The 24,367-nt window shown below is 43.4% G+C and overlaps 1 protein-coding gene across 1 annotated transcript; it reads right to left on the minus strand.

Moving 5' to 3' along the window:
- Positions 1 to 1,948: 1,948 nt before the first annotated feature.
- On the minus strand, positions 1,949 to 23,557 carry LOC124616197 (solute carrier family 52, riboflavin transporter, member 3-A-like). Its single transcript, XM_047144497.1, has 2 exons — positions 22,361 to 23,557; positions 1,949 to 2,895 (listed from the first exon to the last, which is right to left on the minus strand). The coding sequence occupies exons 1-2, from the start codon at positions 23,477 to 23,479 to the stop codon at positions 2,701 to 2,703; spliced, it is 1,314 nt and encodes a 437-aa protein (XP_047000453.1). The 5' UTR covers positions 23,480 to 23,557; the 3' UTR covers positions 1,949 to 2,700.
- Positions 23,558 to 24,367: the final 810 nt, after the last annotated feature.

Raw genomic sequence — 24,367 nt, forward strand, 5'->3', positions numbered from 1 at the left:
ATAGTTGGGGAGGGCTAGGGAAAGTTGCTTAGCGGTCATTTCTTAGGACAGGAAACGAGAGAAAATTCAATGTTCAGACTCGGCGACGAAGACCCGGCGCTAATTGGGTTGGTAGCTTGTCAGGGACCAGTGCAACAGATTCCCTACAGGCAACCACCGAAGCAGGCTAAACGTTTTTGGTGAAGGAATAAGAGAGCACTTATAAACGGACAACGTTGCAGAGGAGATACGCCATGCAGCCGTTTCCATAAAGGACGGGCCTCTGCTTCTGACGTCATGTAGGCGGGCCACTAATGTCATTGTTGCTACACCAAATAACACAGCAGGATGCAAGAAGACTCCATGTCTAACAAAACCCTTGCACAGTTGTGTCCCTGATATTCCCCTACTCGATGGATTTCTTTATGTTCTTCTCTTCCTAACTTGTGCATGCTATTCTTACTAGAACTCTTGTGTTCATAAATTATTTTTGTGACTGGCCCATACAGTAGATTGTATGTTGGTAACTCCACCCATCTTGCAGCTCCGACACCGATACAGTGTCACGTTATCGAAACCTGAAAATAGTATCCAGCTTTTGCACTTAGATCTGGAGCATTTCTGTTTTGATTAATGCTGGCAGGTCCTCTTCTGTAGCAATCTTTCAATATCATTTATATGGCGATAGTATCATATTCGCTTATTACAGCTATATATACGGGCACTGTCAGTCGAAGTAATGACTCGTGGGCTATAACCTCAGGCAGAAATCGACAGTGGGGATGGGATGTATTACTGTACACTCTTGAATAGAATGAATGTAAATAATTCACAAGCAGCAGATATTAGTTATATCATTTATTAAATGTAGGAGAAAGAATGTCATATGATTTAATTGATAAAGATAAGTGGACAGAAATTTTCATAAAAATTTGGTCATAAGTTAACCTCTCATTTATTTTCTTGAAAGTAAGACAATTATTTGTGAAAATATTAAAAGATGCTGTAGTTCAAACCTTTGGACAGATGTCATTAATTAGTAACACATTTGATTGCTTCATAACAATATTCTTCTTTTTCTTTTTAAAGACTCTTATGTATTTCAGAACAGTATCCTACCTCGTCTGTGATAATATAAACAGTCCATCATAATTTGTGTTCTGCAGTGGTTGTTGAACAGAAAACTCTATCTACACGTTCACCTCTAATTTTCAGTAAGCAATAAGAAAGAAAATGTACCATCTGTTATTTTTCATAATCTATCCAAGGAGTAAAAATGTGTGCATCTCAACAACTGGGATTGTAGGAAATAAGATGTGGCTCATGCTGTATTTTATGAAAAGAATGTGGATAGTTGTATTGCATACTACAAAAAATGAAGGCAGAGGCTTGATGTCTGTGGGAAATCGCTAACAGATTGCCACAATTTTCCTGTTATATTCCACATTTATAGCAATAACTTTCCATCTAATCATTTACTGTATAAAAAGAAAAAAAATAAGTTTGGCACATTACACAAGTTTTACAAGCAATGGCATTTGAAATGCAGCAGTAGAAGAAATTGGACATAATACCTTTAAGAAAATTATTCCTTGGTTGTCTGCAGTTTGTCTCTATGCTAATTTAAAAAAAACGTAATTCATATTGAGTGAAGTACAAAAGCAATTAAGTTTAGCACACAGGCAAGAAATCTTCAAAGTTTTTGGGAATACTTATCATTTAGAATTAAACCGATAAAAACATTACAAGGCAAATAAAACAACTGAGATAATGTCACTGCAAATCCCAGAGAGAAAGTGATCAGTGTGTTAATATATTTTGCATATTTTCATTCATTAATGACATTTAAATTAAATTCCTTCATATTTAAGAAAGAAAGTTTTCATTTTTCACACAAAATGAAGTTGTAGACAAAAGTTGAAGAAGATAAACATTTTTATTACACAATATGTCTTTCATGAATTTACTGTGTGTATGATGTCCATACTTTCAGTACTTGGTAATAAAACGACTGTCAGTACTGGTGCTTAGAACTGACTAATTCAGGAGGAAGTGAATAACAATGCACGTAAATTCTTCGACAACTTACCCAGATATATAATCTTTAATAGGAAGTAAAACTAAATTTAATAGGAAGTAAAATAGTTTCTTCTTTACTCCTTCTCTTATTTCATTTCCATTTCACAGCTTGTGGTTTATGCAGTGTAAAATAAATACATGATTACTTCTTTTTGTAAATTAAGTGTTTTTGCCATCATACAGTCTCATCTGTAAATGATCAGCACCCAACCGTATTAAAATATACATTGTGTTAAATATCCCTAATTAGTTGTAGGTTATTGTAATATGTTGTAAAGCTGAACTACAGAAAACAAACAAAACAAACTTGGTCAATACTAGTGAAAACAGATAAGCTGCGGAGATTCTAATATGTGGAGCTGACAGCATTTAGGAGGCTAGGCATGCGAAATGAAGGCATGCGAAAGCGTTTCATATCCACAACCTTTTAGGTCACACTGTGCGCTACTTCTTGTTCGTTTTCTTACCCCAACGAATTTTATGCAGTAATATTGAGTCTTTTACAGCACTCTGCATATTATGTATTTTAAATGTCAGAATATATGTAGTATGGAGATTTATTTCTAGCTTTAACCATTATTTGCAGTTTCACAGCATTGTGACACGTTTATTCACTGGGCAAGACACTGCCCATACAGTAGTTCAGCATGGCGTGTATGAGTGGAAGATGTCAGCGTAGTTCACAACGCTGAAAGTGACCACAGAGGCTGTGGCAGAGCCGAGCTGCTGCACGGCGCCACACCAGAACAGACTGCGGCCTCCTTCTGACCGGAAAATGGACGCTATCGCCATCTTGATGTACGAAATTCCGCCGGTGAAGATTATCCACGATATGACCTGCAATCAAGCAAATGTAGGTACTTGTTAGTTTTAGGATGAAGTACTAAGTGAGGTAACGTTCGTTCACTTTTCTAGAAAGACACAACAGTATGCAACATCTTCAGAGATACAATATCTGATCAGAAGTATCCGGACAACCCTATGTAATGTGGAATTAACCGCTAAATGTCATGAGAGGCGGATCCGCCAGTATAAAAGGAGGTGAGGAGTAATGTATTGTCAGTAGAGGGGCAGCAAAATGGGTTGGTCAGGAGAATTCAGTGACTAAGAACGTGGACTGGTCGTTGGATGAGTGGTGTCTGTTCTGTCGGATGTGTCTAACAAAACAGACATCACTCATATGTATAATACATTGGTGCGACAGCTACGTGACGAAAAAGTTTCAGTGCAGATGCATTTCCAACAACCACACTGCTACGGTAATCAGAAATTTGTGAGTAGGGTGTTAGTGTTAGTGGGGCCGTTGCGGTGCTGCGATTGGAAAGGTAGGAACTTGGTCTGACAGAAAGCCTCTCCGGATGGCAGAGACAGTTATTACAACCATAGAGAAGTGCAGCATTCGTGCTCGAGACCCACTCCATCACAAATTTTCAACTCTCTCCATTGCATTGCCGCATTCCCCTGTGTGGCTGGAAGCCATTATTTCCTTCATACCTCTTTGCCACCCCGTTTCCTTTCTATTTCGTTCACACTAAATTATTCATGTAATCATTGGATGTCGCCTGAGAAACAAATCCATCAGGGGAACTTCAACTCTTCTGTACCACAGGAGATTGTTTAGCATCACCAAAATGTTCTCACATCAACTAAACGATCACGTGCCTGCTGCTCTTCATTGGACCTCATCTGTCTCTTCTATTAAAGTGATCTGTTAACGGTCCAAAGCTAACGAGCAATACTAAAAAGGTAAAAAAAAAAATCGGCCAATGCTTTGTTACTCACTTGTTTTATAAATGGATTACGTTTCCTTAAGATATCTCCAGTAAATCTGTGTCCTGCGCACGCTGTTCCGCCTATTTGCTTTATGTAGTTATTCCATTTTTGGTCGCTCCGAATGGTTGCTTCCAGGCATTTTACGGTAATTACTGTTTCTAGTGATTTGTCAACAATATTGGAATTGTACATTATGGATTTCTTGGCCTGTTTATGTGCAGTACTTGAATACATGTCCCTGTATGAATCTTCGATTCTCTGCAGTTCGCTACCGTCTCCAGGAGTTGCTTTCTTGTTGTAGGAAACCACATCATATGAGTCCAGCGTCAGCAGCCGGTTCATGGGCCAACCACAACTAATCAATCATGTAACATGATTTTTTCAGTAGTGGTATCAATATGTGATCCATGCGTATTTTGTTGTTGCTATAAAACAAATAGGATACGACAATAGTGTCACACGTGGTTTGTACTCGATATGTAACGCAGTTTTGATAAATAATAATAGAGACAATTTTTATTTTTACACAAACTCGATTCTTTTGGTCACAATCAGAGATCATTAATCACACTTGCATCTTATGGCAAGCAGCCTCCGTTTGTTTTGTTTAGAGACTTTTCTATTTAGGTAAATGTCTCACTGATCTTATAAAAAGACGCCCTCATACGCATCTTCCTGACTAAAGAACATGGTATTGAGATGCGATTTATGTATCTCTACGGTGATTCTAGGCAATATTCTTTGTGTACGTGTGTGTGTGTGTGTGTGTGTGTGTGTGTGTGTGTGTGTGTGTGTGTGTGTCTGGGCAACTGGGATCGGATGTTATATACACACATAAAAAGGAGTTTTGCATCATCTAGGATCCGAGAGTTCCGGAACCTGTACAGAAAATTAAACAGAGATCAACATAAACATCATTTCCGCCTTTTTTATTGCTCATGAATACCACACATTGCATGTTGTGGAACGATACAGCGAAACCTTCAGTTGCTGTACACTCCTGTACCTCTAATACCAGGTAGCATGTTCTCTTGCTCTGATGCGATTCGTCGAGGCATACTATCCACAAGTTCATCAAGGCATTGTTGGTCCACATTGTCTCACTCCTCAACGGTGATTCGGCGTAGATCCATCAGAGTGGTTGGTGAGTCACGTCGTCCTTAAACAGCCCTTTTCAATCCATCCCGGGCATGTTCGACAGCGTTCATGTCTGGAGAACATGCTAGTCACTCTAGTGGAGCGATGTCGTTTTCCTGAAGGAAGTCATTCACAAGATGTGCACGATGGGGGCGCGAATTGTCGTCCATGAAGACGTATGCGTCGCCCGTACGCTGCCGATATGGTTACACTATCGGTCGGAGGATGGCATTCACATATCGTACAGCCGTTATGGCGCCTTCCATGACCACCAGCGGCGTACATCGGCCCCCATAATGCCACCCCAAAATAGCAGGGAACCTCCACCTCGCTGCACTTGCTGGACAGTGTGTCTAAGGCGTTCAACCTGACTTGGTTGTTCGAAACACGTCTTCGACGATTATCTGGTTGAAGGCATATGCGACACTCATCGGTGAAGAGAACGTGATGCCAATCCTGAGCGGTCCATTCGGCATGTTGTTGGGCCCATCTGTACCGCTCTGCACAGTGGTTGCAAAAATGGACCTCGCCATGGACGTCGGGAGTGAAGTTGCGCATCATACAGCCTACTGTGCACAGTTTGAGTCGTAACACGACGTCCTGTGGCTGCACGAAAAGCATTATTCAACATGGTGGCGTTCCTGTCAGGATTCCTCCGAGCTATAATCTATAGGTAGAGGTCATCCACTGCAATAGTAGCCCTCAGGCGAACTGAGCGAGGCATGTCATCGACAGTTAATGTCTCTCTGTATCTCTTCCATGTCCGAACAACATCTGTTTGGTTCACTCCGAGACGCCTGAACACTTCCCTTGTTGAGCCCTTCCTGGCACAACACGAGCCGTGTACCTCCTTCCTGGTGGAATGACTGGAATTGATCGGCTGCCGGACCACCTCCGTCTAATAGGCGCTGCTCCTGCATGGTTGCTTACATCTTTGGGCGGGTTTAGTGACATCTCTGAACAGTCAACGGGACTGTATCTGTGATATAATATCAACAGTCAACGTCCATCTTCAGGAGTTCTGGGAACCAGGGTGACGGAAAACTTTTTTTGAAGTGTGTACATCGCTGATCTTTAGAGTATATAACAAACTGTGATAACTCCTAGATATTTTGTGGAAGTAGCTGACTGGTCTGCAATCGTATAATCATACAATAACGGGTCTTTCTGTCAATCTTTATACTGATGGACAATTTCCACTCTCCAAAACAAATGTCGTTTCTCTGCAGGACTTCCACTTCGCTACAATGTTCTAGGGTTGAGACTTTTCTGCATAATGCCCACGTCCATGTCCACATTCCCAGGTCATGTGGCTCGGTTGTGGGGTCAGATGGGGCCGTCAACGAAGCGAATTCCGCCGGACGGCAGTCCGCTACATCGTTTTCCATGTTTTGCACCCCTAAAAACAAAGGGCACTCTCACGACACTCCTGGCATTTTGGAACGACGTCCGCACTGGGGAGCAGTGAAGACTGGTCTATCATGGGCCATCCAAAAGCGTTGAAGGAGACGCAAGAAATCTGAGAAGAGAACTGAGACGGCAACACAAACCAGAAGTTATCAAATACAACCATAAGAAGATTATGGAAAAACAGCACCTGTGCTTAGTGTCCACCAGACGAGCGATGAGGGGCAGATTCTGATGCTCTGAGAGAGATAGGGAGAGACAAAGGGAAAGAGAGACAGATCCTCATACTTAATGTCAGAAGCAGTTGTAGCTCTGTATAACAACGTAAATGAAAATAAAAAGACACAAAAACAAAAAAAGCATGCGCTATGAAGGAATTATCCGAATGGGATGCATATCGATGGATGTGATGTATGTGTATGGACAAACAGATGATTAAAGTTTCTGAAAAATTGGATTATTTATTCAAGATAAAGGGCTTCACAAATTGAGCATGTGAATAATTAATTGGTCCACCTCTGGCCATTATGCAAGACAAGCACTTTCTTGGCTTACACTGACTGATAGAGATATTGTCTCTTCTCCTGAGGAATATCGTGCCAAATTCAGTCCAACTGGTGCATTAGATCTTCAAATACTGAGTTGGTCTGAGGCCCCTGCCTATAATTGTCCAAACTTCCTCAATTGGGGAGACATCCGACAACCTTATTGACTGAAGTAGGGTTTGGAAAGCACGAAGGCAAGCAGTAGAAACTCTCACTATGTGTGAGCAGTCATTACCTTGCTGATGGCTTGCCATGAAGGGTGAGAGGACAGAGTGTATAACGTCGTCAGTGTGCTGCTGGGCTGTAAGTATGCCGCAGATGTTAACGGAAGATATCCTGCTACGAAATGGAATGGTACCCCAGACCTTCACATCTGGTTGTAGAGCCATATGACATAGGACACTCAGGTTGATATTCGACTGCTGTCCAGGGCTGGTCATCGCCGGTCACTGGGGGTTAGTTCAAAGTGGGACTTATCACTGGAGACAATTCTACTCCAGTCAATGAGATTCCAACCCAAAGACATGTCTGGAGATTCCCCAGACAGCAGTAGGATACCAGCTTGGCTGTCGCCCACCATACAGTCCAACAACCAGGAATGATGGTTTGGGGTGCCATTTCGCTTCACAGCAAAATATATTTGGTTGACATATGCGGCTTCCTTGCAGCACATGGGAAGTCGACCACAATGTACGCCCCATTTTTTCTCCCTTCATGGCAAGCCATTCTGGGCTTACCCACAGCGAGAGTTTCTACTTCTAGTCTTCGTGCTTGCCAAACCCTACTTTAGACAGCAAAGTCGCCAGATCTCTCCCCAACTGAGGTATTTGGGGCATTAGGTGCAGGGCCCTCCAAACAACTCGCCTCTTTCTTTCTGTGGTTCTGTAAGTGGCAAAATAGATAGCGTCCCATGGTTACAGGTAGCGAAATGGTTAGAGTTCTGGGAAGGCCTATTTTCCGACCACCCAAGAAGGTAAGAGAGCCAACAGCTTTGCTGCAGTGGTAACACTGCTTTCCCTCAGATCACCAAAGTTAAGTGCTGTCGTACTTGGCTACCACTTGGATGGGTCTCCCGAGCACTGTTGGTGAGCGGGTTCCACTCAGCTCTCGTGTGACCAATTAAGGAGCTACCTGACTGAGAAATAGCGGCTCCAGTCACGAAAACTGAAACAGCCGGGAGCGCGGTGTGATGACCACATGCCCTTCTATATCCGCATCTAGTGAAGCCTATCGGCTTAGGATGACATAACGGTCGGTCGGTACCATTGGGCCTTTCAAGACTTGATCGGACAGAGAGAGTTTCGGTCAAGAAGGTAAGAGAGTTTTGCATCCTGTCCAGTACAGTCTCCACCTGACAGATCCTGATTTTTACGAGCGGTCTTATCACTGAGGAGTAACTATATCGATCAATCAATCTGTACAGTTTCCGAGCTTTGTGCAGAATGAAGATGGCATTTTAAAATCGTAATGTAGACATATCAGCTGTTTTAGAGCACACAGTCACGAATAAATGAAAAATTATGTTTGATGAAACAAAAATCTGATCTTAGGCGTGAAAATTACTGAGTCTCTTCGATCAACTGGGCCATAGAGATCAAACTGTGTAACTGTCTCTGACAGTATGGTGATAATCATTTGTTTCTGACAAAGAAAATGGATGTTATCAGCGTAAGCCTGAAATTTTATTCTAATCCAACGCAACGAGAATACTGAATGTTTTATACATTCCAGCATTTGTATTTTTTTTAAGTTCTTGTGGGATCAAACCGCTGAGGTCGTAGGTCCACAGGCTTACACACTACTTAATCTAACTTACTCTAAGGACAACACACACACCCATGCCCCAGGGAGGACTCGAACCTCCTACAGGAGGAGCCGCGTGGTCTGTGGCAGGGAGCCTCAGATAGTGCGGCTACTCCACGCGGCAGCATTTGTACGAATATTTAATTCTTTATGAAAGCCTGGAAAACCCATACTTGGATGCCTGGATCAGGACCTATGCCCTGGACCATGGTCCTCTCAAATATGGATCCAGTGCCTGGTTTCGCATTAGTGTGCAATAGGAGGAAGAGTCTGAAACACAGTGCCGGAACTCAACCTATTAAGTCAAATATACCAAAACGTAGAAAGAATTTAAGATCTGCTAGTCACTAATGTATCAACAACAATTTGGTACATGTTGCCACTCCGTGGGACGCTCAGGAGAGGTATTATCTTAATGTAGGGCAATCACACAAAATCTGGCTACCACAAACTTTATACAATTACAGTTTCTTCACTAACTGACCAAATACTGAAGAATGAAACGCCTTTAAAAATCAGCATTCGCACTGTGAAAAGCGATGTCGACTGGGCAGATAGGCAAATTTTAGCTACAAATGAAAATTCGACTTTTTCTACGTTACAGCAGCGCAGAACCGAAGCGTTGGAGGATGACCACTTCAGACTACAAAATGGCGTGCGCATGAAGCTGTAGGATGGGATCTCTAGTAGTGTTATGAGTGCAGAGTACAGAAAGTTTACCCGAAACCTATATTCTTTATTACTGGTTGGTTCCGCAAAGGAGGTCAATGGATGTGGCCCAGGAGACGACAAGCGACTTTAGGTAGTGGACAATGAGTAAATATCCTTATGCAGTGGGATGCTGTGGCAGGAAGGTACAGTTCTTATTGATACGATACGACACTCAGTGCTAAATGTTGCAATAAAGGTCGTGCAATGCGAAGGTTACCCTAGCGACACTAGTGTTCCCACAGGAGCGATATGACAAGTAATAAGACACAGTAGGCTCTAATAGCCTCGTGTGTGGTATGTCACTGCCAGTCTCGACATGGACAACTTCCAAATATGTCAGTTTTTTACTTGATAATGGAACGAGGAAATGCTCTCTTTGAGCTTTAAAAACAATTTTGCTATGTTAGCTACATTTAATACACAGAATTATATGGCCTAAAATACTCCAGCCACAAACTTGGAAGCAACTACATTTTACTGCAAACTTTTCAAAATATATGCCGTGTTTCGTTTAATTTCGAAACATCACAATAACTATGAGCAACAGGGAAAAGAAATCCAGTTCATTATCAAACTGTGATATAAGACTATAAGATGAAAAAAATCAATTTTTTTTTTACGAAATTGCTTCCTCAAAATCGAATGAGAGAGACTGCATAATGGACAATACCTGTGAGTACCGTTACAATGATTCTTAACTTTTTGTGAAATGCACCTGTACAGACAGACCCCGCGACCATAGTCCCAGACGCTATCGGGCAAGCTACACCGCTGCTCTTTCGTCGCTACACTGCTACTCTCACGCCTGATAATAGGCCGTGTGGGATCGGAGACTGTGAGAAGGATTGCCGGTCTGCAAGCCCCTAGGACGACGTCACGTATTCTGTCTGAAGAAGTGCATTATTAAAATTCTCAATAAAATTAGGCAGGTGCCACCGAGGGTTTTGAGGTCTTAGAGGGACTTTTTGCCATTTTATTCACGCAGTGTGTCAATGTTGTATACTCTATGAACACTCCACAGGAGGATACAAAGCCGGCTGCTGTGGCCGAGCGGTTCTAGGCGCTTCAGTCCGGAACCGCGCTGCTGCTACGGTCCCAGGTTCGAATCCTGCCTCGGGCATGGATGTGTGTGATGTCCTTAGGTTAATTAGGTTTAAGTAATTCTAAGTCTAGGGGACTGATGACCTCAGATGTTAAGTCCGATAGTGATTAGAGCCATTTGAGGATACAAAATAGGAGCGCTGAAGAAGCATAATCACTATTAGCTCCTTCGGCTCACCTTCAAATGCCGTCAAATGGTTTTGAACAGTTCCTATGGTTTCCAAGCTGTACGTGAGAACAAAAATTGCAATTGCGCTCTGCTCCAGATGGGTGCGAACACGTTCGATAGGAATGGAGCCCCACAATATCCTTGGGCTGAAACTCCAGAGCGTGCCAGCAATGTAAAAGGTCTCGAAAAACTTCTTCCTATTGCTCATTGCACAGCGAACCGTCGTTTTCGACAGCGAAATGCATGGGAATCAACGCCCCAGGGGAAGAGGTGGTTTCAGTGACGCCATTTATGCCACACACTGCGGTCTTTTCGTGCCGATTCTGGGCGATGTGCCTGGAATGTTGCCTTCGGCCGCTCATAAGAAAGCCGCGTGGTTTCAACTCTAGGTGTCACGGTTCTAACCTCCATTACAGGGGCGTCAAAAGAAGGGGTGAGGAGACATGACGACCTTCAGATCGTGTGACGCGTCCGCAGTGACACTGGGCAGAGTTGTGGTGAAATTAGGTGACAATGTGACATCATTAACCCACGTGATAGGTCACATGAACTTTTGAGCTGGGGTCTATTTTTCGCAGATGTCCACACCTTGCTGTTTTGAGGGCGGCGAACTTGAGGGTGACGTCACTGGGCGCCAGGCTTTTGCACCCTTACAGAGGAAGGTTATGACACCATTGAGCAAAATTCCAAACCTATACGTCACAGTGGATGGGTATTACGATGTTTAGAAAAAGTGATTCTTTAATTCTGTTGTGTAGTCCGCAGCTCGTGGTCTCGCGGTCGCGTTTTCGCTTCCCGAGCATGGGACCCCAGTGGGGTCAGGGATTTTCACCCACCTCGAGATGAATGGTTGTTGTGTTGTCCTCATTACTTCATCATCATTCATGAAAGTGGCGAGATTGGACTGCGCAAAGGTTGGGCATTTGTACGGGCGCTGATAACCGCGCAGTTGAGCGCCCCACAAACCAATCATCATCATCAATTCTGTTGTGCAGTGTATTATTATGTGTGATTGGACGTTGTCGGACCCTACAAAGCAATTATGTTGCAATCATCGGAGTTTACAAGCAGCTCTTATTCTTTCTCCTTGGATTCTTTTTCTTTCTTTAGCCCACTGTGCCCTTGCTCTGATGCTGACTTCATTCTCTGACAGTAGACCTACTTCCCATTTGCTAATGTTTTGTCTGTTTGAGTTTCTGTTGAAACCGTCTGATGGATTTACGTGAGATTTTTCTAACCTGATGTGTGTATGTGTGCGTGCGAGCCTGCATGCGAGTGTGTGTGTGTGTGTGTGTGTGTGTCTGTGTGTGTGTGTGTGTTTCTGTGTGATATGTAAACATACAAATCTGTGTGAATGTGTATGTAATGTGCATAAAACTCTTCGGAAGACTGCTGTAAATTTATTTTAATATTTAATATTTACTCAGAGGACGTCCATCAATTACCGTGACATACACACACTTTCGACTTGTTACCGAGTGTGCGACGAGAGTACGAGGAAACGAGACACGAGAATGAAGTGTGTGCTCTAAATTGTGATTAATTATTAAAATAAATTTACAGTAGTCTTCAGTCTTCTAAAAAGCTACAGAATTGAATGATCAGCTGCACAACTCCTTATTAGCACATAATCACTAGTTACCATGAGTAAATGAATACACAAATAATATGATCTTTTTGTCGCTGGGACAAAACAGTGACACTGCTGTGTAACCTATATTCGTTAGACAGAGCACATACGTTTTCTCACGGTGGAGGTGGAATGAACAATGATACAACCATTTTGTATGCAGTGGACTAGCTTTCTACGTTTTTCGTCTGAGCGCTACACTATCGAACTTTTTCCAGAGATTACTTTTTCTGTAATGGAGCACAAATACTATTTGTACAAACTGCATCATTTAATTTTTGTCTTGCACCCTGCACAGCCTGACAAAATACAGCTTCGATAGAGCATATCTGATTGCAACAGTCGGTCATTTCACCCTTTCTGCGCCACATTACAACAGCGAGTTCGTGCGCTCAAATTCCGTTTAGAGTCGCGACTTGCCTTACTTCTCTGCACAATTCAGTAAGGGAGAATGTGGGAAGCAAGAAGTTAATAGCTCAGACGTAACATGTCGCCTTGGTCCCTGAGGCATGCAACCCTCAACATTAGACTCGTACTCGCTTTGTTTCTGATGTCTGATGGTTAAGGTGGACTGTGGACGACTGGCACCGTACGAGTCAACGATGAGTAGTCTGCCGATTCTGATGTTGAAGTGTGAATGCAAGGTGTATGGTCACACTGAAGATGTGAAAGCGTTAACAGTTAACAGGGAACAGACAAAATATCACGAATGATTTATGCTGATTATATCTTATACTGATTACTGCAAATAATTGAAATAATTCAGTAATTAAAACTTCCGGGCTAAGAGGCCGTGGTCCAATAGTAGAAATACTTCTCCCTGACGTTTCGTTGCCAGCTGCGGGCAACATCATCTGAGGTGAGTATACGACTGGCTGCTAGGCCGTGGAGGTCCTGTTTATATAGAGCGCGTAGAGGGCGCCACCACTCGTCACGTGTTGTCAACAGTAAAACTATCTCTGGCTGGCGTCATTACTCTCGATCGATTGTCACATCTTTGGCACAGAGTCGATCGACTCTGTACCAAAGATGTGACAATCGATCGAGAGTAATGACGCCAGCCAGAAATAGTTTTACTGTTGACAACACGTGACGAGTGGTGGCGCCCTCTACGCGCTCTATATAAACAGGACCTCCACGGCCTAGCAGCCAGTCGTAGACTCACCTCAGATGATGTTGCCTGCAGCTGGCAACGAAACGTCAGGGAGAAGTATTTCTACTATTGGACCACGGCCTCTTAGCCCGGAAGTTTTAATTACTGAAGACGCCGGCCGTGAAAGCCTACACGCAATTGAAATAATTATTTCTAATTATGGACTCAGATGTATGAAAAGTAGAATTGTGATTTCAACAGAATGTGTGTAAAAGCTAGAAATCGTACAGACAGCTATTCTACAATAAATGCCAAAGTGTCGTCAGACGTGACTTGAACTATTACTATTCGATAATAGTCTAATAGTTAATACGTATTTGTGCTAATGGTTATAATTGTGGTTGTTCTAGTGAAGAGCCCGCAGTCATTCTAAGAAGCAAGTATGACCAATGGATGTGAGTTATGCTACTAACTAATCAGAACGATTGCCGAAAATTAAGAGTGATAATGAATTTTCCTCAGACTGCAATCAAACGATCTTCAGATTTTTTATTGTAACACGATCGATCTCGCTATAGACGCTGCTAAGAGATATCTGAAGATCATTCAATTGCAGCCTGAGGCAATTTCGATCTTAATCTCAGCTTACCATACGACTGCACTGACGTAATTGCGTCAGCATAGGAAAGTTGAAAGAAGAAAATTACGATATTTATTAGTCGAGAGCTCACAAACTCGTTCAGGTAAATTAACGATGGTAACTCAAAAGCATGATCGTTACAGAACCATAAGGTCATCCATGCTGCCGCCAAGTTAGAAATATAACCGAGTGACGTGGCCCTCTGGTTGGCACACTGTACTTGCATTTGGTAGGCCGGCGGTTCAGATCTCCGTCTGACCATCTATGTTTAGTTTCCTGTGATTGCCCTATATCGCTTCTGGTAAATACTGGGGTGATTCCTACGAAAAGGACACAACCAGTTTCCTTACCCATCCTTTCATATTCAGAGTTTGTGCTCCGTCTCTAATGACCGCGCTGTCGACGGCACATTTAACTCTTACCTTCGTTAGGTAGAACAAAATATTCAGTTGCCTTTGTGACACTGTCTGACGATATGTCTCTCACTCGTGTATCTAGTGTCTATACAGGGTGAGGTAAGTAAGACAGGCCACCCAAAATGCACACACAAAAGAAGGTTTTGCATCACCGCTGTTCCGGGAAATCCTAAAAATAGATGTTGACTCTGGATATTGTATCACAGACATAGTTTCTTTGAGTGATCAGAGATGTCACTAAAACCGCCCAAACATGTAAACAACCATGCATGAGCATCGCCTATTAGACGGAAGGGGTCCGACAGCCGATCAATTCCAGTCATTGCACCAGGAAGGAGGTACACGGTTCGCGTTGTCTGTAGTGCAACCATGCCTAGACGGTCAGTTCCACGGTTCGATCGCGTCCTCATTGTTACTTTGTGCCAGAAAGGGCTCTCAACAAGGGAAGTGTCCAGACGTCTTCGAGTGAACCAAAGCGATGTTTTTCGGACATAGAGGAGACACAGAGAGACAGAAACTGTCGATGACATGCCCAAGGACTAATGCTGCAGTGGATGACCGCTACCTACGGATTATGGCTCGGAGAAACCCTGACAGCAACGCCACCATGTTGAATAATGCTTTTCGTGCAGCCACAGCACGTCTTGTTACGACTCAAACTGTGCGCAATAGGCTGCATGATGCGCAACTTCACTCCGACGTCCAAGGCGAGGTTCACCTTTGCAACCACCACACTATGCAGCGCGGTACACATGGGCCCAACAACATGCCGAATGGACCGCTCAGGATTGGCATCACGTTCTTTTCATCGATGAGTGTCGCATATGCCTTCAACCAGACAATCGTCGGGGACGTGTTTGGAGGCAACCCGGTCAGGCTGAACGCCTTAGACTCACTGTCCAGCGTGTGCAGCAAGGTGGAGGTTCCCTGCTGTTTTGAGGTGGCATTTTGTGGGGCCGACGTACGCCGCTGGTGGTCGTGGAAGGCGTCGTAACGGCTGTACGATACGTGAATGTCATCCTTCGATCGATAGCGCAACAATATCGGCAGCATATTGGCGAGGCATTCGTCTTCATGGACGGCAATTCACGCTGCCATCGTGCACATCTTGTGAATGACTCCCTTCAGGATAGGGACATCGCTCGACTAGAGTGGCTAGCATGTTGTCCAGACAGGATCCCTATCGAACATACCTGGGATGGATTGAAAAGGACTCTTTATCGACGACGTGACCCACGAACCACTCTGAGGGATCAACGCCGAATCGCCGTTGAGAAGTGGGAGAATATGGACCAACAGTGCCTTGATGAACTTGTGGATAGTATGCCACGACGAATACAGGCATGTATAAACGTGAGAGGACGTATTATTGGGTATTAGAGGTACCGGAGTGTACAGCAATCTGGACCACCACATCTGAAAGTCTCGCTGTATGGTGGTACAATATGAGCAACAAAAAGGCCGGTATGATGTTTATGTTGACCTCTATTCCAATTTTCTCTACAGGTTGCGGAACTCTCGAAACCGAGGTGATGCAAAACTTTTTTTGATATGTGTGTATCCAGAATGAACAAATATATCAAGGTGCGGTTTTCGCGAAGTTATAGAGGACAATACTGGAAACTTCCTGACGTTCGCAAATAATATTTTTCGTTTATTGACGTCGAATTACGACACCGAAATTGTTTTTTTTCGAATATATTTGTCGTCTGAAAGAAGGTTCTAAAAGAACTCCAAAGACGTAATATGTGTGGTACTTGAACAAACGGTATCTAGTAACAGCGAAGTAAACCACTGTTTCACCGTCAGGAGAAGAGCTTCCACAAACGTCTGTCCTATTATATCAAATGTAAGCAAACACTTAGCTCAGGAAGTGGATAAGAGCAGAGCTCTTGGGCTATCAGCGTTTTGTGTGTTTGTTGAGTCCTGCATCACTGGTCGCTGTTGTATAGCTCGTGCTTCTATGATAGGCTGTTGCACAGCTGTTGGAAGACTTCCCACTGGACATGAGGCAATCATTATGGTGCCAAGTTGACGGATGTCCCTCCCATTATGCACAGGTACTGACAGACTCTCTTAAAAGAACATCCAGAGAGTAATAGAACGGTCGTTCAGGAAACGCTGCGAATGCATAGAAAGAAAGATCCCTTATCATTTAGCTACAATGTAGCAGGTCAGCAACTGGAAGCAGTTAATTCCAAAAATTATCTGGCAGTACGCATTAGGAGTGATTTAAAATGGAATGATTATATGAAGTTGATCGTCGGTAAAGCAGATGCCAGAGTGAGATTCATTGGAAGAATCCTAAGGAAATGCAACCCGAAAACGAAGGAAGTAGTTTACAGTACGCTTGTTCGCCCACTGCTTGAATACTGCTCAGCAGTGTGGGATCCGTACCAGATAGGGTTGATAGAAGTGATAGAGAAGATCCAATGGAGAACAGCGCGCTTCGTTACAGGATCATTTAGTAATCGCGAAAGCGTTACGGAGATGATAGATAAACTCCAGTGAAAGACTCTGCAGGAGAGACGCTCAGTAGTTCGGTACGGGCTTTTGTTGAAGTTTCGAGAACATACCTTGACAGAGTAGTCAAGCAGTATATTGCTCCCTCCTACGTATATCTCGCGAAGAAACCATGAGGATAAAATCAGAGAGATTAGAGCCCACACAGAGGCATACCGACAATCCTTCGTTCCACGAACAATACGAGACTGGAATAGAAGGGAGAACCGATAGAGGTACTCAAGGTACCCTCCGCCACACACCGTCAGGTGGCTTGTGGAGTATGGATGTAGATGTAGAGAACGCTAAATGGTCTGCACACTCAACAAACTTAACACTTATATACTTTTATCTGTGCCGAAGATTAAAACGAGAGCTCTATTAGGAAACAGCGACGACTCCATTAGGCAGGCAATACCTTATAACAGGATCTGTGCTGCCGTTAATTCCAGATAAAAAACGTGCCGTATTGTTTCTTCAGAATCAGAATCACTTTACAGCCTGTAGCAATGCTCAAGGTCAACATTTTGAGAACATGGTATGACAGCCGTGATGACACACGGACTGTACCTGGTTTACGTGTCCACTTGCATTTGGTATAATAGGGCAGATGTTCGTGTAGCCTCAACTCTTGACGGCGGGACAGAGGTTTGCGGCCGTGTTATCTTGTTGCTACTTGATCAAGTCCCTTAAATGTTATGTTATTGAAGTTCTCTTAGGAGTTTTTTCAAATGTGAGAGAAAAAGTATACAGTTACATTAGAAAACAAAGGCGTAATCGAAATTCGGCGACTGTAAGCGATGAAACTTACTTGCGACCGGCAGAAAATTCGCTGTATTGTCCGTTATAACTTGGCGTAAACCGCATCTCGATATATTTATTCATTTCAGCTGCCTCGCCCTGTGTATCTTGTGACTTACATTTTCCAGGTAACTGAGCGATAACTGTCTTATTTACTCTGTGTTCATGATGAGCAACAGTAAGCTTCTTCGTATATGTAATTGGAGATTCGAATAGTCTATTTATCGGAGTCTGAATTCGACTCTCATTTGAGTAGTGTTGTAAGCTCACCACCTACGTTTTATTTTTGATAGTAGTTTTAAACATTTTAATTATGATTAGCAAAAGGCGCAGGTTAATTACTCCGGCTAATAGGAAATTGAAGCTCATACCTAGTGCACTATCGCTTGGAAACGGAAGAAGTGCTAGACATTTCTTTGAGTGTGAAAAACCACAAAGTGACAAAAAGCACAAAATCCCGTAAACTAAGATAATAGTCGTATCTGCGAAATGACAAAATCAAAGAAAATACAACGCTCATTGTTAACATTAATTGTATAAAGACTGCGTACTATTAATCCTTACTTCTATTCGATTCCTTTGAAGAGAAAGACTGAAACTTGTGCGCAAACATTTTATTACGTGGATTATATCTGTTTCTTATCTTAGAATATATTTATTGTTCGTGAACATAAAATATCTGATTTTATGTTATATTCATATCTGTGTAAAGCACCTTTATTCCTAGCTATTGCCATTTTCATTGTAGCAGATGTACGTTAATTGTTGGCAGCCGTTGCTGCTGGATTCTCTAAATTCACCTAAAGCTGGGCGTGGTGCCCTAATATTAGCTAAAAGCTGGCTTCATTAATAAAGAGAAGTAAAATTTGCAAGCAATACAGGCACTTACGGTCAGAATTTTAAATTATTTAAGGTAAAGCAGGACGCAGCTCGTGGTCTTGCGGTAGTGTTCTCGCTTCCCGCACAAGGGGTTCCGGGTTCGATTCCCGGCGGGGTTCAAAATGGTTCAAATGGCTCCGAGCACTATGGGACTTAACAGATTCCCGGCAGGGTCAGAGATTTTTTCTGTCTCGAGATGACAGGGTGTTGTTGTGTCGTCTTCATCATCATCATTCATCCCCATTATGGTCGGAGGAAGGTAGTGGCAAACCACCTCCATTAGGACCTTGACTAGTACGGCGGTGCGTGTCTGGCGTATCCCGTACGCTTCTCGGAGTATGGGACCTCATCATCGTCACAAGAGGACGCAGCCAGCCGCATATGTTAAACAACGTCGCAGCTCATTTTCTTCTAGTATTTTGAGCTACCTGTAACGCCGGAAATGCATATACTCCTATTTCCATCTATTGTACTATTATTTTTTTTCCTTGTTTTGTTACCTCAAGATATGACATTTCTGTCTCTTTATATATTGTAATTGTTTTACTGTTTGTATATATATATTTATGCACTCATGTCGATGTATAATTGGTTTGTTTCGTAAATATTATTTGTATTTTTACGCTGGGTCTTGCCTAGGGAAAACTGCTATCGAACGATTACGTCGATAGGTCGTGTGACGAATCAAAGTGTGTAGGATCTTTGGTAGTGTTAACTCTGCCGCGTGGAGCGCGGGCAGAACAGTGAGAGTCTGGCGGGAGTAGCGAGTGGAGCAGGTGTTGTGTGACGCTCCCGCGAGTTGCCGCGCTTTCGGGGTTTGGCAGCATGTAATTGCGCTCGACTCGCGATGATAGTTTCTGACATGGTGTCGCGGACGGGAAGCATTAGCTGGCGCACATCAAGAGCCCGTTTCGCCTGGTGACCGTGTCGAGAAGAAGGCGCGCCAACATCCAGCTTCTGCAACAGCGACGGCCGACAATGAGTGACTGTCGCCACCTCCTCGATCGACGGCTTCAAACCTTCAATCAACCAACAAGGAAGACTAAAAGCACGTAAAGTTTCAGAACTGTATGGCAGACCTCAGCTTTTCAAATTGTTCCATTTGTCTCGCAAAATTACAGCAACTTAGCATGAACCTTTGTTGCTCATTGTCCCAATTTCATTGCCAAGCAGGGTCCCTTCCTTTTCCGAAATGAACCCGAGTGTCGTTGAAATTCAAACGCCAGCATAATTCCATTTCACTGCTTTAATTTCAAAGTTCAGTTAAAGTCTCAGAGCTGGCTACAATATTCAGATTACACAAGCACGAATTAAGAGTGCGAGCTTTGTTACCGTATTTTAGCTTACCTGTGACTGCAGCTCAGCTTGGTACGTACTACATTTTACTATTGTTAATTGTTCAGAATCATTTAATTCAAGATCAAAGTTAAATCTCTTATTTCTAAATTGCGTAGATTCAAGTAGCTTTTGAAACGATTGTTGAGGTAGTCCAAGACTAACTGTATTTTACTGAATTTCGATGTGCTTCAGAAAGAAAGCTCACTATTAACTTCAGTCACTAAATTAACTTTCGATTTTCCGGTTTTATTAATTCTTTTGCTAAATTAAGTCAGGGTGTAGCGAAATTTATTACTTCTGACAAACTTTCAGTTTTCACACTACACGTGTCAACCTTCAGTTGCCACGCTTCTAGTGCTAATTATATGTGTAATAACCTTTCTTTTTCAGTTACTATAGTAATTGTCCTTAGGACTGGCGACCGTGATTTCCCCCAAATCTCAAATACCTAATTACCGCTAGTTAATTGTTAACGTAACGGCTGCACATTTTACCTTCTTTATTAACTTTACCCCTTTTCAAAATTAATTTCCACCAGTTTCATTAGCACTTTTCCTTTCATTTAGATGTAACCCTTTCCTCCCTCTTTACCGTCAGGTTAACTTCGGTGACGATTGCTTTTCCAAAACTCCCATTAGGTACACGCGGTTTCATTTTTCACTGTCATTAAGGTCGGTAAGTGAGGGGGAGGTTACATACCTATAAATGATTTCTAGGTCATCAGTAGCCATTCATTCAGAAAACACATTTACGCTGAAAATAAGGTAGCTCATGTTTTCCCTCGCAATCTGCTGTTCAAGAGAATAGTCGTTGTCACCCTCTTTTGAAGCTAGCCACATATTTAAGCAAACAGTAATTATTGTGAGTTGTTCGACTTTAGCTACGTGTACTATTACGTCCAATGGAAATCATTCTCTTAACAGCGTTGTATAATCTAACTTATATGAAATTTTGTCTGAAACTTAAAGGACTTTCAACTCAAAGACTTAAAGAATAACACTTTCCATTCTCCTTTTATATTTTTCCTCGAGTTTAGGGAAATTAAACTGCAACATTATTCTCCCTTTATTCATCACACACATTTTCATTGCACTACGTCACCGTCAGTATAGCTACAACGCATGTTATCAGTTTAGTAGGACCTGAATGCACATAGGAGAGAATGTGGGTTGGAACACTTTGGGGAGTGACGCTTCAGCGGAGCCTAGGACTCTTGTTGGGAACCCAGAGAATGTGGAAGCAGAAAATCTGATTGTGGTGACAAGGGCAATATGCAGCTTCACTCATGGTCTAGGTTAGGTTGGAATGCGACAGCTCCATTGTGAACTCGCAAACCCAGTGAATGCGAAAGCAAAATACGAGAGTTGTCCAGAAAGTAAGCTCCGATCGGTCGCGAAATGGAAACCACTGGGAAAATCCGGTAAAGCTTTGCACATGCGTGTTTGGCAGTGTCTCTAGTATGCTCGTCGATCGTGTCGCGTCGCTCTTTTCGGTTTTGAGTGAACAGTGAGCACGTAAAGATGCGTAGGGAATAGCGTCTCCCGCCAAGTATGAAGGCCTGGTTAGATATTTCGCTTGTATCATGCAGCCCACATAACAGAACTGTCGAGCAGTTCCTTCTTTATGCCAATTCTCGGCCGCACCCTGCAGGGGAAACGGAGACGCTCCTGCAGCGTTTCCGATGAGAAGTGTTTTATCAGCCGCAATACAGTCATTAATTGGCTCCCCCTGAGTCTCATCTCTGCTCACAAGAACCGCTGGCTATGAAGACAAAATCTTTGCACAGACAACGAGCTGCAGACCAGTGCAGGTAACTGGCCGAAAGCACAGGCGGCTGTTTTCTATGAGGAGGATATTGGAAAGTTGATACAACACTACGACAGAACTCGAAGTTGGAGTGGTGAACATGTAGAGAAGTAGTGGAAGGTGTACCTAACTGTTGGAAAATAAAAAAATTTCTGGTTTTCACTGTGGTTTCCATTTCGCGACCGATCGGAACTTACTTTCTGGACAACCCTCGTAAATAAATAAATAAAACCCAGTTGTGGGAACTAGATTGATATGTAGGTTAGCTACAGCTCTAGGTTAGGATGGAACGTGACAGCTGATTGTGAGTTGGTAAAGCCAACAAATGTGGAAGCAAAAAACTAACTGAGTGTCTTGGGTTCTGTAGAAACGTCAAGACATCCGATCTCCGCACAAGTGTCACTCAGTACCATTGTCACGAACTTGAAAGCACTGGTGTTCGGCTACCACAGCGGCATCGGCATTTTACACACAAACATTGTAAAAAGAAATCGCTGAGCTGCACACAGCAGAAAAGCAATATTCACAGCGTGCTAATAGTTTATACTCACCACGAGGAATTCACCAATCGTGTGGCCAACCAGAGGTGGTGCCGGACTCATGAGTGCTGTGACGACGACGTAGGCGGCGAAAACGGCGCTCACCGCTGCGATTCCAGATATCGCTCTCACTGAGGTCCTCGGCAGGAAGAACTGTACGAAGCACGCCAGTGGGTTCGCAATGGCGGACAGAGTTACCGCCAGATGGTAGGCGACATTGCCGTACGGTAGGCAGGAGTACGACTGGATGCTGGGAAACACTCCGTGTCCGAACGCAGCCACTATGGACACTAGCACCATCAAATAGCCGTAGGTACAGCGGGAAAGCGGCAGGCCGTGCCCCTCTGTCTGGTCGCTCGATGCTTCTGAAGCGTTGTCGTCCCTGGTGGAAACTTTACATGGCACCATTTGTGATTTAACTCTCTCAGCCTTACAGCTTTTCAGGTTGTTTAAAAGTGCGAAAGAGACGGTGCTGATGACGAGGATTGCGAACATGATTAGGACGAAGACAGTGGTTGAAAAATTAGGTGACAGTATGTGCGACACGAGTACGGTATAGGAATCGTCAGGATTAGTAGTATTTACGACGGTTTGGTTCACACACGTTGGGTTGCCTCCAACACCTTGTATAAGGGCGAGCACACTTGGCAAAAAACCACTGAGGCCCTCTCCGACGAAGTAAGATATAAGATATATTTCTTTGTAGTTCCTCATGAATGGCATGAAGAGCACGAGGCTGGTGCAGCCAACAAGAGCACAAAAAAACGTCAGTACCAAGAAGGGTGTGCTGTGTTCCTCAGCCCCAAAGTACGTCGTCTCCCTATACAGCAGTGCCATCAGCAAGAGTGCAATAGTACCCGTTGTTAGTGTACCGTAAATAATGAAGCTATCTCTCAACTTCCCTGGGAGAAATTTCTGCGACAGTCCGTACAGGATGGGCCCAATGTTTGCAATTTGTACGATGATAGAAATGTACGAGGGCAGGTTCCATCCTTCTGGCTGTGTCTGGACGAGCAGTGGCAACTGGACGTACATTCCATTTACCGGCAGCCACGTACCAATTCCAAATAACGTTGCCAAGATGTGCACCAGTATCTGATTGTTCGACAGCCGTTTCAGTAGGAACGCCATGACGATATCACGTTGACTGCTTCGTAGCGGTGGTAGGTCAGGAGTGAGTAGTGGTCTGCTTTCCTTCCTCGTTTACAGACAACCTGTAAAAGAAAAGAATTTCATAAACAACACTGGCAAAAGAGTCGTTGTTTAATTTATATTAGTTGACAGCTGATATTGCGACGTTGTCGCGACAAGTGCTCCACTCTCTGTGGCGATAGAAAATCACTTTAAACTTGTGGTGTCACCGCCAGACACTACACTTGCTAGGTGGTAGCCTTTAAATCGGCAGCGGTCCGTTAGTATACGTCGGACCCGCGTGTCGCCACTATCAGTGATTGCAGACCGAGCGCCGCCATACGGCAGGTCTAGTCAAGAGAGACTCCCTTGCACTCGCCCCAGTTGTACAGCCGACTTTACTAGCGATAGTTCACTGTCTACATACGCTCTCAGTTGCAGAGACGACAGTTTAGCATAGCCTTCAGCTACGTCATTTTCTACGACCTAGCAAGGTGCCATATTCAGTTACTATGTCTTCTGAACAGATAATATTGTGACTCATGTGCCATCAAGAGTGACGTTCATCATTAATGGATTAAAGTTAAGTATCAAACTAATTACGTCCGCTTTCTGAATTCTAATTCGTTGTCATGTTCCAGACCTCACGTCAGTATAGTTCTTCCCTCCTCACGCCAGCCTGCGTGAGCTAAAACGCGTGCATTTCGGCCTCCTCTAGTAACACGGTTTTGGCTCTTCTGCCAACACAACAAAAGTCTCTATCTCCTGCAAAAATTAAGTTTGAAATTCACTTCTCGTACAAGTCTATATTGACTAAGCACGTCAAAGAACTTTTCTTACTTATAATTAGCGCTCGAGTTTTTTTTTTTTTTTTTTTTTTTTTTGACT

Source organism: Schistocerca americana, chromosome 5 (assembly GCF_021461395.2).
Source record: "Schistocerca americana isolate TAMUIC-IGC-003095 chromosome 5, iqSchAmer2.1, whole genome shotgun sequence".
Taxonomy (NCBI): domain Eukaryota; kingdom Metazoa; phylum Arthropoda; class Insecta; order Orthoptera; family Acrididae; genus Schistocerca; species Schistocerca americana.